Source organism: Saccoglossus kowalevskii, chromosome 20 (assembly GCF_978046115.1).
Source record: "Saccoglossus kowalevskii chromosome 20, keSacKowa6.1, whole genome shotgun sequence".
In the NCBI taxonomy this organism is placed as follows: Eukaryota; Metazoa; Hemichordata; class Enteropneusta; family Harrimaniidae; genus Saccoglossus; species Saccoglossus kowalevskii.
This window is the reverse complement of record NC_140660.1, coordinates 14854165-14874282: the sequence shown is the minus strand read 5'-3', so window position 1 is coordinate 14874282 and position 20118 is coordinate 14854165. Positions and strand designations below refer to the sequence as shown.

At 39.0% G+C, this 20118-nt stretch overlaps 1 protein-coding gene across 1 annotated transcript in view; it reads left to right on the top strand.

Annotated features, from left to right (window-relative positions):
* Nucleotides 1–20118, top strand: part of LOC144343544 (uncharacterized) — an 80340-nt gene that overhangs the window by 27953 nt on the left and 32269 nt on the right. The window contains exons 3-5 of the mRNA XM_085494395.1: nucleotides 423–552; nucleotides 6427–7544; nucleotides 7688–7876. Of these exons, the coding sequence (XP_085350521.1) occupies nucleotides 423–552; nucleotides 6427–7544; nucleotides 7688–7876 (1437 nt within the window). The remainder of the gene's footprint in view (nucleotides 1–422; nucleotides 553–6426; nucleotides 7545–7687; nucleotides 7877–20118) is intronic.

Below are 20118 nucleotides of genomic sequence, written 5' to 3'. Positions count from 1 at the left end.
ACACAATCTATAAAATAGAAGTATACTCTTCGCTTGAGTGTAAAATCTTTCTCAAACGTCCCAAACTGAAAATATTGGTCAGTTTGTTCAGTGGAAAGGTTATTTGCCATTTCTGCCAAATGAAAACAGACTAACTAGTGAACTACATTAGTGAGTATGCTGCGATCCCTTGGTATCACATTCGCTTTTCTACCGAAAGTGTCAAGCAAACGTGTGAGAAGGTTTTATTGTAACAATGGCTGTTGGCGAAAAATCACGGTTCAAACTGTTTTAAACGGAAACCTATTAACTTCTGCTTTAGAGGGAAAAAAACAGTCTTCTGATGATTGTTACTGATGAGTAACCACAAGCCTTAGTTAAGTGTCAAAACAGCTCTGTATATCACCTGAACATGTCACATGACTGTTTGTATTTTCTTCCAGAATGTCAACCTAGCTGAGGAGTATGATTTAGATGATTTCAGTAATGACGATGATGATGAGAAAGATGATTATTATAATAACCACTTTACACAAGTATCCAGGACAACCAACCAACACCACAACCTAACTGGTAAGTGTAGTGACACAATCCAATATGGCCTACTGGCAGCCATTTTAGTGCATTCTTCAGAAATCGAATGAAATCATGTATGAAGAGATTTTATTTTGCTCAAAGTGGACCTTGGTGCTTGAGAATTTTAGTCCTTTTGTCAAAGGTAGTCTGAAAACTGGCACTAATGGTTGACTGTTTGTGTATGCGATCCTACCTGTATCATGCTGACCTCATTCAAATTTTACAAATAAATCATACAGCACAGTTAAGGGGTGAATCATTAGAATCCTTTGGATGTGGGGACGAGAAAAACTGTGTAAGGGTTAGATCATGACCAACTTCAGGTGTGGAGATGAGGAAAGCTATATGTAAGGGATAGACCATTACAAGCTCTGGGTGTGGAGATGAGAAAAGCTATGTAAGGGATATACCATTACAAACTCTGGGTGTGGAGATGAGGAAAGCTAAGTAAGGGATAGACCATTACAAACTCTGGGTGTGGAGATGAGGAAAGCTAAGTAAAAAATAGACCATTACAAACTCTGGGTGTGGAGATGAGGAAAGCTATGTAAGGGATAGACCATTACAAACTCTGGGTGTGGAGATGAGGAAAGCTAAGTAAAGAATAGACCATTACAAACTCTGGGTGTGGAGATGAGGAAAGCTATGTAAAGAATAGACCATTACAAACTCTGGGTGTGGAGATGAGGAAAGCTATGTAAAGAATAGACCATTACAAACTCTGGGTGTGGAGATGAGGAAAGCTATGTAAAGAATAGACCATTACAAACTCTGGGTGTAGAGATGAGGAAAGCTATGTAAGGGATAGACCATTACAAACTCTGGGTGTGGAGATGAGGAAAGCTATGTAGGGGATAGACCATTACAAACTCTGGGTGTGGAGATGAGAAAAGTTATGTAAGGGATAGACCATTACAAACTCTGGGTGTGGAAATGAGGAAAGGTATGTAAGGGATAGACCATTACAAACTCCGGGTGTGGAGATGAGGAAAGCTATGTAGGGGATAGACCATTACAAACTCTGGGTGTGGAGATGAGGAAAGCTATGTAAGGGATAGACCATTACAAACTCTGGGTGTGGAGATGAGGAAAGCTATGTAAGGGATAGACCATTACAAACTCTGGGTGTGGAGATGAGGAAAATTATGTAAAGGATAGACCATTACAAACTCTGGGTGTGGAGATGAGGAAAGTTATGTAAGGGATAGACCATTACAAACTCTGGGTGTGGAGATGAGGAAAGTTATGTAAGGGATAGACCATTACAAACTCTGGGTGTGGAGATGAGGAAAGCTATGTAAGGGATAGACCATTACAAACTCTGGGTGTGGAGATGAGAAAAATTATGTAAGGGATAGACCATTACAAACTCTGGGTGTGGAGATGAGGAAAATTATGTAAAGGATAGACCATTACAAACTCTGGGTGTGGAGATGAGGAAAGTTATGTAAGGGATAGACCATTACAAACTCTGGGTGTGGAGATGAGGAAAGTTATGTAAGGGATAGACCATTACAAACTCTGGGTGTGGAAATGAGGAAAGGTATGTAAGGGATAGACCATTACAAACTCCGGGTGTGGAGATGAGGAAAGCTATGTAGGGGATAGACCATTACAAACTCTGGGTGTGGAGATGAGGAAAGCTATGTAAGGGATAGACCATTACAAACTCTGGGTGTGGAGATGAGGAAAGCTATGTAAGGGATAGACCATTACAAACTCTGGGTGTGGAGATGAGGAAAGCTATGTAAGGGATAGACCATTACAAACTCTGGGTGTGGAGATGAGGAAAGCTATGTAAGGGATAGACCATTACAAACTCTGGGTGTGGAGATGAGGAAAGCTATGTAAGGGATAGACCATTACAAACTCTGGGTGTGGAGATGAGGAAAGCTATGTAAGGGATAGACCATTACAAACTTTGGGTGTAGAGATGAGGAAAGGTATGTAAGGGATAGACCATTACAAACTCTGGGTGTGGAGATGAGGAAAGCTATGTAGAGGATAGACCATTACAAACTCTGGGTGTGGAGATGAGGAAAGGTATGTAAGGGATAGACCATCACAAACTCTGGGTGTGGAGATGAGGAAAGGTATTTAAGGGATATACCATTACAAACTCTGGGTGTGGAGATGAGGAAAGGTATGTAAGGGATATACCATTACAAACTCTGGGTGTGGAGATGAGGAAAGGTATGTAAGGGATAGACCATCACAAACTCTGGGTGTGGAGATGAGGAAAGGTATGTAAGGGATATACCATTACAAACTCTGGGTGTGGAGATGAGGAAAGGTATGTAAGGGATAGACCATCACAAACTCTGGGTGTGGAGATGAGGAAAGGTATGTAAGGGATAGACCATCACAAACTCTGGGTGTGGAGATGAGGAAAGGTATGTAAGGGATAGACCATCACAAACTCTGGGTGTGGAGATGAGGAAAGGTATGTAAGGGATATACCATTACAAACTCTGGGTGTGGAGATGAGGAAAGGTATGTAAGGGATAGACCATCACAAACTCTGGGTGTGGAGATGAGGAAAGGTATGTAAGGGATAGACCATCACAAACTCTGGGTGTGGAGATAAGGAAAGGTATGTAAGGGATAGACCATTACAAACTCTGGGTGTGGAGATGAGGAAAGGTATGTAAGGGATAGACCATTACAAACTCTGGGTGTGGATATGAGGAAAGCTATGTAAGGGATAGACCATTACAAACTCTGGGTGTAGAGATGAGGAAAGGTATGTAAGGGATAGACCATTACAAACTCTGGGTGTGGAGATGAGGAAAGCTATGTAAGGGATAGACCATTACAAACTCTGGGCGTGGAAATGAGGAAAGTTATGTAAGGGATAGACCATTACAAACTCTGGGTGTGGAGATGAGGAAAGTTATGTAAGGGATAGACCATTACAAACTCTGGGTGTGGAGATGAGGAAAATTATGTAAGGGATAGACCATTAGAAACTCGGGGTTTGGAGATGAGGAAAGCTATGTAAGGGATAGACCATTACAAACTCTGGGTGTGAAGATGAGGAATGCTATGTAAGGGATAGACCATTACAAACTCTGGGTGTGGAGATGAGGAAAGTTATGTAAGGGATAGACCATTACAAACTCTGGGTGTGGAGATGAGGAAAGCTATGTAAGGGATAGACCATTACAAACTCTGGGTGTGGAGATGAGGAAAGTTATGTAAGGGATAGACCATTACAAACTCTGGGTGTGGAGATGAGGAAAGCTATGTAAAGGATAGACCATTACAAACTCTGGGTGTGGAGATGAGGAAAGGTATGTAAGGGGTAGACCATTACAAACTCTGGGTGTGGAGATGAGGAAAGCTATGTAAGGGATAGACCATTACAAACTCTGGGTGTGGAGATGAGGAAAGGTATGTAAGGGATAGACCATTACAAACTCTGGGTGTGGATATGAGGAAAGCTATGTAAGGGATAGACTATTACAAACTCTGGGTGTGGAGATGAGGAAAGTTATGTAAGGGATAGACCATTACAAACTCTGGGTGTGGAGATGAGGAAAGTTATGTAAGGGATAGACCATTACAAACTCTGGGTGTGGAGATGAGGAAAATTATGTAAAGGATAGACCATTACAAACTCTGGGTGTGGAGATGAGGAAAGTTATGTAAGGGATAGACCATTACAAACTCTGGGTGTGGAGATGAGGAAAGTTATGTAAAGAATAGACCATTATAAACTCTGGGTGTGGAGATGAGGAAAGCTATGTAAAGGATAGACCATTACAAACTCTGGGTGTGGGGGATGAGGAAAGCTATGTGAAGGATAGACCATTACAAACTCTGGATGTGGAGATGAGGAAAGCTATGTAAAGGATAGACCATTACAAACTCTGGGTGTGGAGATGAGGAAAGTTACGTAAAGGATAAACCATTACAAACTCTGGGTGTGGAGATGAGGAAAGCTATGTAGGGGATAGATCATTACAAACTCTGGGTGTAGAGATGAGGAAAGCTATGTAGGGGATAGACCATTACAAACTTTGGGTGTGGAGATGAGGAAAGCTATGTAAAGGATAGACCATTACAAACTCTGGGTGTGGAGATGAGGAAAGTTATGTAAAGGATAAACCATTACAAACTCTGGGTGTGAAGATGAGGAAAGTTATGTAGGGGATAGACCATTACAAACTTTGGGTGTGGAGATGAGGAAAGGTACATGTACATCTAGGGAAATATTCACATGCATTCATTTCAAGGTTTGATTTAAGATTTGATTCAAGATGGCCAAATGGCAGTAATATTATTGCTTAAATTCAAGAATTTATGCAATTCAGGTACTGGATCCTTATGGACGACATCAAAAGATCGATGTCGATTAAAAACTTATTTGTTTTAGTTTGGGGGTGGGAGGTTTTAACCTCAAAAAGTTTCCATTCTACAAAAACGATTTTATTTTTTAATGAAGTCAAAAACATCTTGGTATTATTTGTAGTTTGTTTTTTTTCTATCCAATCATGGACAAAAATAATATAAAATGAAAAAAACACGTCCAAGATGAGAAAATGGTTTGGTTCGAGTGTAAATATGTGCATCAAATGAGGTCTATTTCAGGGCATGGACCTACAACCAACTGCTATGCCATACTACTGTTTGATTATCAATTTGTATTTAATGGTGAATGTAGTCTGACGCCATGACCAATATTTATCAATTAAGTTTCAGTGTGGGGGGGGGGGGAACTAAAGGAATTAAGATTGTTATCCTACATTGAACTTTTGATGTTGTCCTTGAGTAATGTGTGAATTGATTTTGTTTAGATTTCGTACATTCATTGAATAGAATAGAACCTTCATGCATATCGTTTTGTTTTCAGATTACGGTAGATTCAAAATGACCAACTTCTGAAAGTCGTTCATGGTATTTGATCTATTAAATATGGTCAAAAAATTATCATGTTTCATTTGTTTTTTAAGTGTAACACGAGTATTTTTTACTCAGTATGAAATATTTTTTGTTGTAAAAACTAGTCTAACATGTCAAAAAATAATCAAGTTACATTTATTAAGTGTTTTATAAGGATTTTTTTATTCAGTACGAATTTTTGTTGTTGTTGTTGTTGTTTTAAAAACTAGTCTAATATGCAAAAATGGGTTATTTTAGAACTATATATTTCATAAAAAAATTAATAGTATTGGGCCTTTCCAGTTTATATCTGCACCCCCCCCCCCTGTTGATGAGGTCGTATTTCCAGCACTGTATGATGGGGAAAATACTCTGGAATTCCAACTGTATATGGAGAAACAGAATCTGGAAATCCAGACAAGTATGGAAAAAAAATTCCTGGAAATCCAGGCAGTTATGGCTACTAAATAAAATATGGCCTAGTTTATCTCGCCACATACCAGTTGATGAGGTTGGATTTCCAACAGTATGACTAAAAAAACGTGGAATTCTGACTGTATATGGTAAAAAAATTGGGCCAGTATGAAATAGTTATTACTGAAATTAGATAAGGATGGTGGCACGAATGAGCTCACCAACACCGTGAATCAGGACTAGCTTGGATTTCCATTATCAAATATAAAATTTTGAACTTGGTAAATTAGCATATGATGAGTTATATTTGGAAATCCTACTCTGTATGGTGGCACAATGGAACTCATCAACACCATAAGTAGGAACTATAGTTTTGGATTTCCATTACTGTATGGTGAATGGTGATTTGGAAATAAAACTTTGTATGACTTATACACCCATGGAAATTATACCTTGTATGAAGTAAACACACAAGCTCATCAACAGGGGGGTGCAGATATAAACTGGAATGGCCCATTAATTGATTACATTTACATTTCACATACATTATACAAGTTTATTTGTTTTTTCCAGACCATACACTGCCAGATAATGATACCCCAAATGTACAAACGAGACAACATAAGACCTCATTACCATCTGATGGAGCATCAGCTGTTGCTAGGATACAAAGTGATGTGGTTGTCAATGGAGAAAAGTTGAGTGAGAATGATGTCCAGAGACTCCTGAAGGAACTGAGTGAACTGAAAATAAATAATCATAGTATAGTTACAAGAAAAGATGAGAAAGGAGCGACAAATCGGGATGCGATAAGTCCAGAAGCAATAAGTCCAGATGGGGCAGATAGTGATAAGAAAAAACGGGAGACGAGATGTGAAATTGATTGGTATGATGTGGATGATGAGAACATGTTGCTTTGTGAAGATGAACAATCTGTGGGTTTGATTACTGACAATAGAGACGCAAGCATGTTCAACGGAGACAACTGGCGACAATCAGGGAAGCATACACAGTCCTCGGCTGATGTGAAACTATACGATATATCTCCAGAGCGTGCAGAGGAAAGAATCTCTGCAATTAGACGAGAACAAAGAAAGGATAAGTCTACGGTGAAAAAAGTTCGTTTTCTGCATTCTGGGAGTTGCCTTGAACTTGAGGAAGGTGAAGTGGAGTGCTTTGAAATTAACAAGGACACACAGGATGAATCGGATGATGATGACGACGACGAAAACAATTCTTCGGGGGAAGTTGCTACTGGTGGACGAATAGGAATGAATATTAAAAATGATATTGTGGTTGATAGTAAGAAAACTGCAAATACGGATGCTTTTAAAAAAGACGAAACATCGTTAACCACGGTGAAGAAATACAGCACACCATCCATTGAGGATAGGATTTCCAAATTTAATGATGTACGAGTGACGAAAGGGAAAGATGATTCAGAAAATAAATTGAAGCATGTGCAAAAACTCCCACTTTTGACAATCAAAAATGGTAAAGGTGTCCAAGATACTAGTGACAATAATCTGTGGGATATAGTGGAGCGCTCACCAACTGTAAAAAACAATGCAAGTGTTAACATAGATAGTACAAGTAATGGAACAGAGGTTATCGAGAAAGACGAGCAGAATCTGGATAATGCAGAGCAAAGGATGTTAGAGGCTGCAGCTAAAGCTGATATACAGTACATGGTAAGGTGTTATGACTCTGTCTGTCTGTCTGTCTGTCTGTCTGTCTGTCTGTCTGTCTTAGTATTAGACTCACAGTCTTCACTATCACCATATATGGAAATACAATTAATAACACTACCAATATTGTTATGCATATTTTATAGGAATCATCGTTATCGTCTGACAGTACATTGTATAATATTCATGATGATCGAGGCAATACAATCCTACATATTGTGTGCAAGTTTGGACATATGGATTGTCTACAGTGGTTAGTGAAAAATACTTTATGCCGTGAATTGGTGTTGTTAGATAATGATGATGTACAGACACCAGCAATTGTTGCTGTTAAGGTGAGTTATAGCTCTTGTATCACAATTGGTGTTGTTAGATAATGATGACGTACAGACACCAGCAATTGTTGCTGTTAAGGTGAGTTATAGCTCTTGTATCACAATGGGTGTTGTTAGATAATGATGACATACAGACACCAGCAATTGTTGCTGTTAAGGTGAGTTATAGCTCTTGTGCCACAATGGGTGTTGATAGATAATGATGATGTACAGACACCAGCAATTGTTGCTGTTAAGGTGAGTTATAGCTCTTGTATCACAATGGGTGTTGTTAGATAATGATGATGTACAGACACCAGCAATTGTTGCTGTTAAGGTGAGTTATAGCTCTTGTATCACAATGGGTGTTGTTAGATAATGATGATGTACAGACACCAGCAATTGTTGCTGTTAAGGTGAGTTATAGCTCTTGTATCACAATTGGTGTTGTTAGATAATGATGATGTACAGACACCAGCAATTGTTGCTGTTAAGGTGAGTTATAGCTCTTGTATCACAATGGGTGTTGTTAGATAATGATGACGTACAGACACCAGCAATTGTTGCTGTTAAGGTGAGTTATAGCTCTTGTATCACAATGGGTGTTGTTAGATAATGATGACATACAGACACCAGCAATTGTTGCTGTTAAGGTGAGTTATAGCTCTTGTGCCACAATGGGTGTTGATAGATAATGATGATGTACAGACACCAGCAATTGTTGCTGTTAAGGTGAGTTATAGCTCTTGTATCACAATGGGTGTTGTTAGATAATGATGATGTACAGACACCAGCAATTGTTGCTGTTAAGGTGAGTTATAGCTCTTGTATCACAATGGGTGTTGTTAGATAATGATGATGTACAGACACCAGCAATTGTTGCTGTTAAGGTGAGTTATAGCTCTTGTATCACAATTGGTGTTGTTAGATAATGATGATGTACAGACACCAGCAATTGTTGCTGTTAAGGTGAGTTATAGCTCTTGTATCACAATGGGTGTTGTTAGATAATGATGACATACAGACACCAGCAATTGTTGCTGTTAAGGTGAGTTATACCTCTTGTATCACAATGGGTGTTGTTAGATAATGATGATGTACAGACACCAGCAATTGTTGCTGTTAAGGTGAGTTATAGCTCTTGTATCACAATGGGTGTTGTTAGATAATGATGATGTACAGACACCAGCAATTGTTGCTGTTAAGGTGAGTTATAGCTCTTGTATCACAATGGGTGTTGTTAGATAATGATGATGTACAGACACCAGCAATTGTTGCTGTTAAGGTGAGTTATAGCTCTTGTATCACAATGGGTGTTGTTAGATAATGATGACATACAGACACCAGCAATTGTTGCTGTTAAGGTGAGTTATACCTCTTGTATCACAATGGGTGTTGTTAGATAATGATGACATACAGACACCAGCAATTGTTGCTGTTAAGGTGAGTTATAGCTCTTGTATCACAATGGGTGTTGTTAGATAATGATGACGTACAGACACCAGCAATTGTTGCTCTTAAGGTGAGTTATAGCTCTTGTATCACAATGGGTGTTGTTAGATAATGATGACGTACAGACACCAGTAATTGTTGCTGTTAAGGTGAGTTATAGCTCTTGTATCACAATGGGTGTTGTTAGATAATGATGACGTACAGACACCAGCAATTGTTGCTGTTAAGGTGAGTTATAGCTCTTGTATCACAATGGGTGTTGTTAGATAATGATGACGTACAGACACCAGCAATTGTTGCATAGATTCTAGGCGTGTACAGATTTACTGAGGTCATGCTAGCCTTGCTGACAATACTAGGCATTATTGTAGAAGTCTTATAGACCTCATAAAGTGCATAGATTCTAGGTGAGTACAGATTTACTGAGGTCATGCTAGCCTTGCAGACAATACTAGGCATTATTGTAGAAGTCTTACAGACCTCATAAAGTGCATAGATTCTAGGCGAGTACAGATTTACTGAGGTCATGCTAGCCTTGCTGACAATACTAGGCATTATTGTAGAAGTCTTATAGACCTCATAAAGTGCATAGATTCTAGGTGAGTACAGATTTACTGAGGTCATGCTAGCCTTGCAGACAATACTAGGCATTATTGTAGAAGTCTTATAGACCTCATAAAGTGCATAGATTCTAGGTGAGTACAGATTTACTGAGGTCATGCTAGCCTTGCAGACAATACTAGGCATTATTGTAGAAGTCTTATAGACCTCATAAAGTGCATAGATTCTAGGCAAGTACAGATTTACTGAGGTCATGCTAGCCTTGCAGACAATACTAGGCATTATTGTAGAAATCTTATAGACCTCATAAAGTGCATAGTTTCTAGGCAAGTACAGATTTACTGAGGTCATGCTAGCCTTGCAGACAATACTAGGCATTATTGTAGAAGTCTTATAGACCTCATAAAGTGCATAGATTCTAGGTGAGTACAGATTTACTGAGGTCATGCTAGCCTTGCAGACAATACTAGGCATTATTGTAGAAGTCTTATAGACCTCATAAAGTGCATAGATTCTAGGTGAGTACAGATTTACTGAGGTCATGCTAGCCTTGCAGACAATACTAGGCATTATTGTAGAAGTCTTATAGACCTCATAAAGTGCATAGATTCTAGGTGAGTACAGATTTACTGAGGTCATGCTAGCCTTGAAGACAATACTAGGCATTATTGTAGAAGTCTTATAGACCTCATAAAGTGGATAGATTCTAGGTGAGTACAGATTTACTGAGGTCATGCTAGCCTTGCAGACAATACTAGGCATTATTGTAGAAGTCTTATAGACCTCATAAAGTGCATAGATTCTAGGTGAGTACAGATTTACTGAGGTCATGCCAGCCTTGAAGACAATACTAGGCATTATTGTAGAAGTCTTATAGATCTCATAAAGTGCATAGATTCTAGGCAAGTACAGATTTACTGAGGTCATGCCAGCCTTGAAGACAATATTAGGCATTATTGTAGAAGTCTTATAGATCTCATAAAGTGCATAGATTCTAGGCAAGTACAGATTTACTGAGGTCATGCTAGCCTTGAAGACAATACTAGGCATTATTGTAGAAGTCTTATAGACCTCATAAAGTGGATAGATTCTAGGTGAGTACAGATTTACTGAGGTCATGCTAGCCTTGAAGACAATACTAGGCATTATTGTAGAAGTCTTATAGACCTCATAAAGTGGATAGATTCTAGGTGAGTACAGATTTACTGAGGTCATGCTAGCCTTGCTGACAATACTAGGCATTATTGTAGAAGTCTTATAGACCTCATAAAGTGCATAGATTCTAGGTGAGTACAGATTTACTGAGGTCATGCTAGCCTTGCAGACAATACTAGGCATTATTGTAGAAGTCTTATAGACCTCATAAAGTGCATAGATTCTAGGTGAGTACAGATTTACTGAGGTCATGCTAGCCGTGCAGACAATACTAGGCATTATTGTAGAAGTCTTATAGACCTCATAAAGTGCATAGATTCTAGGTGAGTACAGATTTACTGAGGTCATGCTAGCCGTGCAGACAATACTAGGCATTATTGTAGAAGTCTTATAGACCTCATAAAGTGGATAGATTCTAGGTGAGTACAGATTTACTGAGGTCATGCCAGCCTTGCTGACAATACTAGGCATTATTGTAGAAGTCTTATAGACTCATAAAGTGCATAGATTCTAGGCGAGTACAGATTTACTGAGGTCATGCTAGCCGTGCAGACAATACTAGGCATTATTGTAGAAGTCTTACAGACCTCATAAAGTGCATAGATTCTAGGCGAGTACAGATTTACTGAGGTCATGCTAGCCTTGCAGACAATACTAGGCATTATTGTAGAAATCTTATAGACCTCATAAAGTGCATAGATTCTAGGTGAGTACAGATTTACTGAGGTCATGCTAGCCTTGCAGACAATACTAGGCATTATTGTAGAAATCTTATAGACCTCATAAAGTGCATAGATTCTAGGCGAGTACAGATTTACTGAGGTCATGCTAGCCTTGCAGACAATACTAGGCATTATTGTAGAAATCTTATAGACCTCATAAAGTGCATAGATTCTAGGCGAGTACAGATTTACTGAGGTCATGCTAGCCTTGCAGACAATACTAGGCATTATTGTAGAAGTCTTATAGACCTCATAAAGTGCATAGATTCTAGGTGAGTACAGATTTACTGAGGTCATGCTAGCCTTGCAGACAATACTAGGCATTATTGTAGAAGTCTTATAGACCTCATAAAGTGCATAGATTCTAGGCAAGTACAGATTTACTGAGGTCATGCTAGCCTTGAAGACAATACTAGGCATTATTGTAGAAGTCTTATAGACCTCATAAAGTGCATAGATTCTAGGCAAGTACAGATTTACTGAGGTCATGCTAGCCTTGCAGACAATACTAGGCATTATTGTAGAAGTCTTATAGACCTCATAAAGTGCATAGATTCTAGGTGAGTACAGATTTACTGAGGTCATGCTAGCCTTGCAGACAATACTAGGCATTATTGTAGAAGTCTTATAGACCTCATAAAGTGCATAGATTCTAGGTGAGTACAGATTTACTGAGGTCATGCTAGCCTTGCTGACAATACTAGGCATTATTGTAGAAGTCTTACAGACCTCATAAAGTGCATAGATTCTAGGTGAGTACAGATTTACTGAGGTCATGCCAGCCTTGCAGACAATACTAGGCATTATTGTAGAAGTCTTACAGACCTCATAAAGTGCATAGATTCTAGGCAAGTACAGATTTACTGAGGTCATGCTAGCCTTGCAGACAATACTAGGCATTATTGTAGAAGTCTTATAGACTCATAAAGTGCATAGATTCTAGGTGAGTACAGATTTACTGAGGTCATGCTAGCCTTGCTGACAATACTAGGCATTATTGTAGAAGTCTTATAGACCTCATAAAGTGCATAGATTCTAGGCGAGTACAGATTTACTGAGGTCATGCTAGCCTTGCAGACAATACTAGGCATTATTGTAGAAGTCTTACAGACCTCATAAAGTGCATAGATTCTAGGTGAGTACAGATTTACTGAGGTCATGCTAGCCTTGCTGACAATACTAGGCATTATTGTAGAAGTCTTATAGACCTCATAAAGTGCATAGATTCTAGGCGAGTACAGATTTACTGAGGTCATGCTAGCCTTGCAGACAATACTAGGCATTATTGTAGAAGTCTTACAGACCTCATAAAGTGCATAGATTCTAGGTGAGTACAGATTTACTGAGGTCATGCTAGCCTTGCAGACAATACTAGGCATTATTGTAGAAGTCTTACAGACCTCATAAAGTGCATAGATTCTAGGCAAGTACAGATTTACTGAGGTCATGCTAGCCTTGCAGACAATACTAGGCATTATTGTAGAAGTCTTATAGACCTCATAAAGTGCATAGATTCTAGGTGAGTACAGATTTACTGAGGTCATGCTAGCCTTGAAGACAATACTAGGCATTATTGTAGAAGTCTTATAGACCTCATAAAGTGCATAGATTCTAGGTGAGTACAGATTTACTGAGGTCATGCTAGCCTTGCAGACAATACTAGGCATTATTGTAGAAGTCTTATAGACCTCATAAAGTGCATAGATTCTAGGTGAGTACAGATTTACTGAGGTCATGCTAGCCTTGCAGACAATACTAGGCATTATTGTAGAAGTCTTATAGACCTCATAAAGTGCATAGATTCTAGGTGAGTACAGATTTACTGAGGTCATGCTAGCCTTGCAGACAATACTAGGCATTATTGTAGAAGTCTTATAGACCTCATAAAGTGCATAAATTCTAGGCGAGTACAGATTTACTGAGGTCATGCTAGCCTTGCTGACAATACTAGGCTTTATTGTAGAAGTCTTATAGATCTCATAAAGTGCACAGATTCTAGGCGAGTACAGATTTACTGAGGTCATGCTAGCCTTGCTGACAATACTAGGCTTTATTGTAGAAGTCTTATAGATCTCATAAAGTGCACAGATTCTAGGTGAGTACAGATTTACTGAGGTCATGCTAGCCTTGCAGACAATACTTGGCTTTATTGTAGAAGTCTTATAGACCTCATAAAGTGCATAGATTCTAGGCGAGTACAGATTTACTGAGGTCATGCTAGCCTTGCAGACAATACGAGGCTTTATTGTAGAAGTCTTATAGACCTCATAAAGTGCATAGATTCTAGGCGAGTACAGATTTACTGAGGTCATGCTAGCCTTGCTGACAATACTAGGCTTTATTGTAGAAGTCTTATAGATCTCATAAAGTGCACAGATTCTAGGCGAGTACAGATTTACTGAGGTCATGCTAGCCTTGCTGACAATACTAGGCTTTATTGTAGAAGTCTTATAGATCTCATAAAGTGCACAGATTCTAGGTGAGTACAGATTTACTGAGGTCATGCTAGCCTTGCAGACAATACTTGGCTTTATTGTAGAAGTCTTATAGACCTCATAAAGTGCATAGATTCTAGGCGAGTACAGATTTACTGAGGTCATGCTAGCCTTGCAGACAATACGAGGCTTTATTGTAGAAGTCTTATAGATCTCATAAAGTGCATAGGTGAGTACAGATTTACTGAGGTCATGCTAGCCGTGCAGACAATACTAGGCATTATTGTAGAAGTCTTATAGACCTCATAAAGTGCATAGATTCTAGGTGAGTACAGATTTACTGAGGTCATGCTAGCCTTGAAGACAATACTAGGCATTATTGTAGAAGTCTTATAGACCTCATAAAGTGCATAGGTGAGTACAGATTTACTGAGGTCATGCTAGCCTTGCAGACAATACTAGGCATTATTGTAGAAGTCTTATAGACCTCATAAAGTGCATAGATTCTAGGTGAGTACAGATTTACTGAGGTCATGCTAGCCTTGCAGACAATACTAGGCATTATTGTAGAAGTCTTATAGACCTCATAAAGTGCATAGATTCTAGGTGAGTACAGATTTACTGAGGTCATGCTAGCCTTGCAGACAATACTTGGCTTTATTGTAGAAGTCTTATAGACCTCATAAAGTGCATAGGTGAGTACAGATTTACTGAGGTCATGCTAGCCTTGAAGACAATACTAGGCATTATTGTAGAAGTCTTATAGACCTCATAAAGTGCATAGATTCTAGGCGAGTACAGATTTACTGAGGTCATGCTAGCCTTGAAGACAATACTAGGCATTATTGTAGAAGTCTTATAGACCTCATAAAGTGCATAGATTCTAGGTGAGTACAGATTTACTGAGGTCATGCTAGCCTTGCAGACAATACTTGGCTTTATTGTAGAAGTCTTATAGACCTCATAAAGTGCATAGGTGAGTACAGATTTACTGAGGTCATGCTAGCCTTGCAGACAATACTAGGCATTATTGTAGAAGTCTTATAGATCTCATAAAGTGCATAGATTCTAGGCGAGTACAGATTTACTGAGGTCATGCTAGCCTTGAAGACAATACTAGGCATTATTGTAGAAGTCTTATAGATCTCATAAAGTGCATAGATTCTAGGCGAGTACAGATTTACTGAGGTCATGCTAGCCTTGCAGACAATACTAGGCATTATTGTAGAAGTCTTATAGATCTCATAAAGTGCATAGATTCTAGGTGAGTACAGATTTACTGAGGTCATGCTAGCCTTGAAGACAATACTAGGCATTATTGTAGAAGTTTTATAGACCTCATAAAGTGCATAGGTGAGTACAGATTTACTGAGGTCATGCTAGCCTTGCTGACAATACTAGGCATTATTGTAGAAGTCTTACAGACCTCATAAAGTGCATAGATTCTAGGTGAGTACAGATTTACTGAGGTCATGCTAGCCTTGCACACAATACTAGGCATTATTGTAGAAGTCTTATAGACCTCATAAAGTGCATAGATTCTAGGTGAGTACAGATTTACTGAGGTCATGCTAGCCTTGCAGACAATACTAGGCTTTATTGTAGAAGTCTTATAGATCTCATAAAGTGCATAGATTCTAGGTGAGTACAGATTTACTGAGGTCATGCTAGCCTTGCAGACAATACTTGGCTTTATTGTAGAAGTCTTATAGACCTCATAAAGTGCATAGATTCTAGGTGAGTACAGATTTACTGAGGTCATGCTAGCCTTGAAGACAATACTAGGCATTATTGTAGAAGTCTTATAGACCTCATAAAGTGCATAGGTGAGTACAGATTTACTGAGGTCATGCTAGCCTTGAAGACAATACTAGGCATTATTGTAGAAATCTTATAGACCTCATAAAGTGCATAGATTCTAGGCGAGTACAGATTTACTGAGGTCATGCTAGCCTTGCTGACAATACTAGGCTTTATTGTAGAAGTCTTATAGATCTCATAAAGTGCACAGATTCTAGGCGAGTACAGATTTACTGAGGTCATGCTAGCCTTGCTGACAATACTAGGCTTTATTGTAGAAGTCTTATAGACCTCATAAAGTGCACAGATTCTAGGTGAGTACAGATTTACTGAGGTCATGCTAGCCTTGCAGACAATACTTGGCTTTATTGTAGAAGTCTTATAGACCTCATAAAGTGCATAGATTCTAGGCGAGTACAGATTTACTGAGGTCATGCTAGCCTTGCAGACAATACGAGGCTTTATTGTAGAAGTCTTATAGACCTCATAAAGTGCATAGATTCTAGGTGAGTACAGATTTACTGAGGTCATGCTAGCCTTGAAGACAATACTAGGCATTATTGTAGAAGTCTTATAGACCTCATAAAGTGCATAGATTCTAGGTGAGTACAGATTTACTGAGGTCATGCTAGCCTTGCAGACAATACTAGGCATTATTGTAGAAGTCTTATAGACCTCATAAAGTGCATAGATTCTAGGTGAGTACAGATTTACTGAGGTCATGCTAGCCGTGCAGACAATACTAGGCATTATTGTAGAAGTCTTATAGACCTCATAAAGTGCATAGATTCTAGGTGAGTACAGATTTACTGAGGTCATGCTAGCCTTGAAGACAATACTAGGCATTATTGTAGAAGTCTTATAGACCTCATAAAGTGCATAGGTGAGTACAGATTTACTGAGGTCATGCTAGCCTTGCAGACAATACTAGGCATTATTGTAGAAGTCTTATAGATCTCATAAAGTGCATAGATTCTAGGCGAGTACAGATTTACTGAGGTCATGCTAGCCTTGAAGACAATACTAGGCATTATTGTAGAAGTCTTATAGACCTCATAAAGTGCATAGGTGAGTACAGATTTACTGAGGTCATGCTAGCCTTGCTGACAATACTAGGCATTATTGTAGAAGTCTTACAGACCTCATAAAGTGCATAGATTCTAGGTGAGTACAGATTTACTGAGGTCATGCTAGCCTTGCACACAATACTAGGCATTATTGTAGAAGTCTTATAGACCTCATAAAGTGCATAGATTCTAGGTGAGTACAGATTTACTGAGGTCATGCTAGCCTTGCAGACAATACTAGGCTTTATTGTAGAAGTCTTATAGACCTCATAAAGTGCATAGATTCTAGGCGAGTACAGATTTACTGAGGTCATGCTAGCCTTGAAGACAATACTAGGCATTATTGTAGAAGTCTTATAGACCTCATAAAGTGCATAGATTCTAGGCGAGTACAGATTTACTGAGGTCATGCTAGCCGTGCAGACAATATTAGGCATTATTGTAGAAATCTTATAGACCTCATAAAGTGCATAGATTCTAGGCGAGTACAGATTTACTGAGGTCATGCTAGCCTTGAAGACAATACTAGGCATTATTGTAGAAGTCTTATAGACCTCATAAAGTGCATAGGTGAGTACAGATTTACTGAGGTCATGCTAGCCTTGCAGACAATACTAGGCATTATTGTAGAAGTCTTACAGACCTCATAAAGTGCATAGATTCTAGGCGAGTACAGATTTACTGAGGTCATGCTAGCCTTGAAGACAATACTAGGCATTATTGTAGAAGTCTTATAGACCTCATAAAGTGCATAGGTGAGTACAGATTTACTGAGGTCATGCTAGCCTTGCAGACAATACTAGGCATTATTGTAGAAGTCTTACAGACCTCATAAAGTGCATAGATTCTAGGTGAGTACAGATTTACTGAGGTCATGCTAGCCGTGCAGACAATACTAGGCATTATTGTAGAAGTCTTATAGACCTCATAAAGTGCATAGATTCTAGGTGAGTACAGATTTACTGAGGTCATGCTAGCCTTGCAGACAATACTAGGCATTATTGTAGAAGTCTTACAGACCTCATAAAGTGCATAGATTCTAGGCGAGTACAGATTTACTGAGGTCATGCTAGCCGTGCAGACAATACTAGGCATTATTGTAGAAGTCTTATAGACCTCATAAAGTGCACAGATTCTAGGCGAGTACAGATTTACTGAGGTCATGCTAGCCTTGCTGACAATACTAGGCTTTATTGTAGAAGTCTTATAGATCTCATAAAGTGCACAGATTCTAGGCGAGTACAGATTTACTGAGGTCATGCTAGCCTTGCTGACAATACTAGGCTTTATTGTAGAAGTCTTATAGATCTCATAAAGTGCACAGATTCTAGGTGAGTACAGATTTACTGAGGTCATGCTAGCCTTGCAGACAATACTTGGCTTTATTGTAGAAGTCTTATAGACCTCATAAAGTGCATAGATTCTAGGCGAGTACAGATTTACTGAGGTCATGCTAGCCTTGCAGACAATACGAGGCTTTATTGTAGAAGTCTTATAGACCTCATAAAGTGCATAGGTGAGTACAGATTTACTGAGGTCATGCTAGCCTTGCAGACAATACGAGGCTTTATTGTAGAAGTCTTATAGACCTCATAAAGTGCATAGGTGAGTACAGATTTACTGAGGTCATGCTAGCCGTGCAGACAATACTAGGCATTATTGTAGAAGTCTTATAGACCTCATAAAGTGCATAGATTCTAGGTGAGTACAGATTTACTGAGGTCATGCTAGCCTTGAAGACAATACTAGGCATTATTGTAGAAGTCTTATAGACCTCATAAAGTGCATAGGTGAGTACAGATTTACTGAGGTCATGCTAGCCTTGCTGACAATACTAGGCATTATTGTAGAAGTCTTACAGACCTCATAAAGTGCATAGATTCTAGGTGAGTACAGATTTACTGAGGTCATGCTAGCCTTGCAGACAATACTTGGCTTTATTGTAGAAGTCTTATAGACCTCATAAAGTGCATAGATTCTAGGTGAGTACAGATTTACTGAGGTCATGCTAGCCTTGCAGACAATACTAGGCTTTATTGTAGAAGTCTTATAGACCTCATAAAGTGCATAGATTCTAGGCAAGTACAGATTTACTGAGGTCATGCTAGCCTTGCAGACAATACAAGGCTTTATTGTAGAAGTCTTACAGACTTCAGAAAGTGCATAGATTCTAGGCGAGTACAGATTTACTGAGGTCATGCTAGCCTTGAAGACAATACTAGGCATTATTGTAGAAGTCTTATAGACCTCATAAAGTGCATAGATTCTAGGCGAGTACAGATTTACTGAGGTCATGCTAGCCTTGAAGACAATACTAGGCATTATTGTAGAAGTCTTATAGACCTCATAAAGTGCATAGATTCTAGGCGAGTACAGATTTACTGAGGTCATGCTAGCCGTGCAGACAATATTAGGCATTATTGTAGAAATCTTATAGACCTCATAAAGTGCATAGATTCTAGGTGAGTACAGATTTACTGAGGTCATGCTAGCCTTGCAGACAATACTTGGCTTTATTGTAGAAGTCTTATAGACCTCATAAAGTGCATAGATTCTAGGCGAGTACAGATTTACTGAGGTCATGCTAGCCTTGCAGACAATACGAGGCTTTATTGTAGAAGTCTTATAGACCTCATAAAGTGCATAGGTGAGTACAGATTTACTGAGGTCATGCTAGCCGTGCAGACAATACTAGGCATTATTGTAGAAGTCTTATAGACCTCATAAAGTGCATAGATTCTAGGTGAGTACAGATTTACTGAGGTCATGCTAGCCTTGCAGACAATACGAGGCTTTATTGTAGAAGTCTTATAGACCTCATAAAGTGCATAGGTGAGTACAGATTTACTGAGGTCATGCTAGCCGTGCAGACAATACTAGGCATTATTGTAGAAGTCTTATAGACCTCATAAAGTGCATAGATTCTAGGTGAGTACAGATTTACTGAGGTCATGCTAGCCGTGCAGACAATACTAGGCATTATTGTAGAAGTCTTATAGACCTCATAAAGTGCATAGATTCTAGGTGAGTACAGATTTACTGAGGTCATGCTAGCCTTGCAGACAATACTA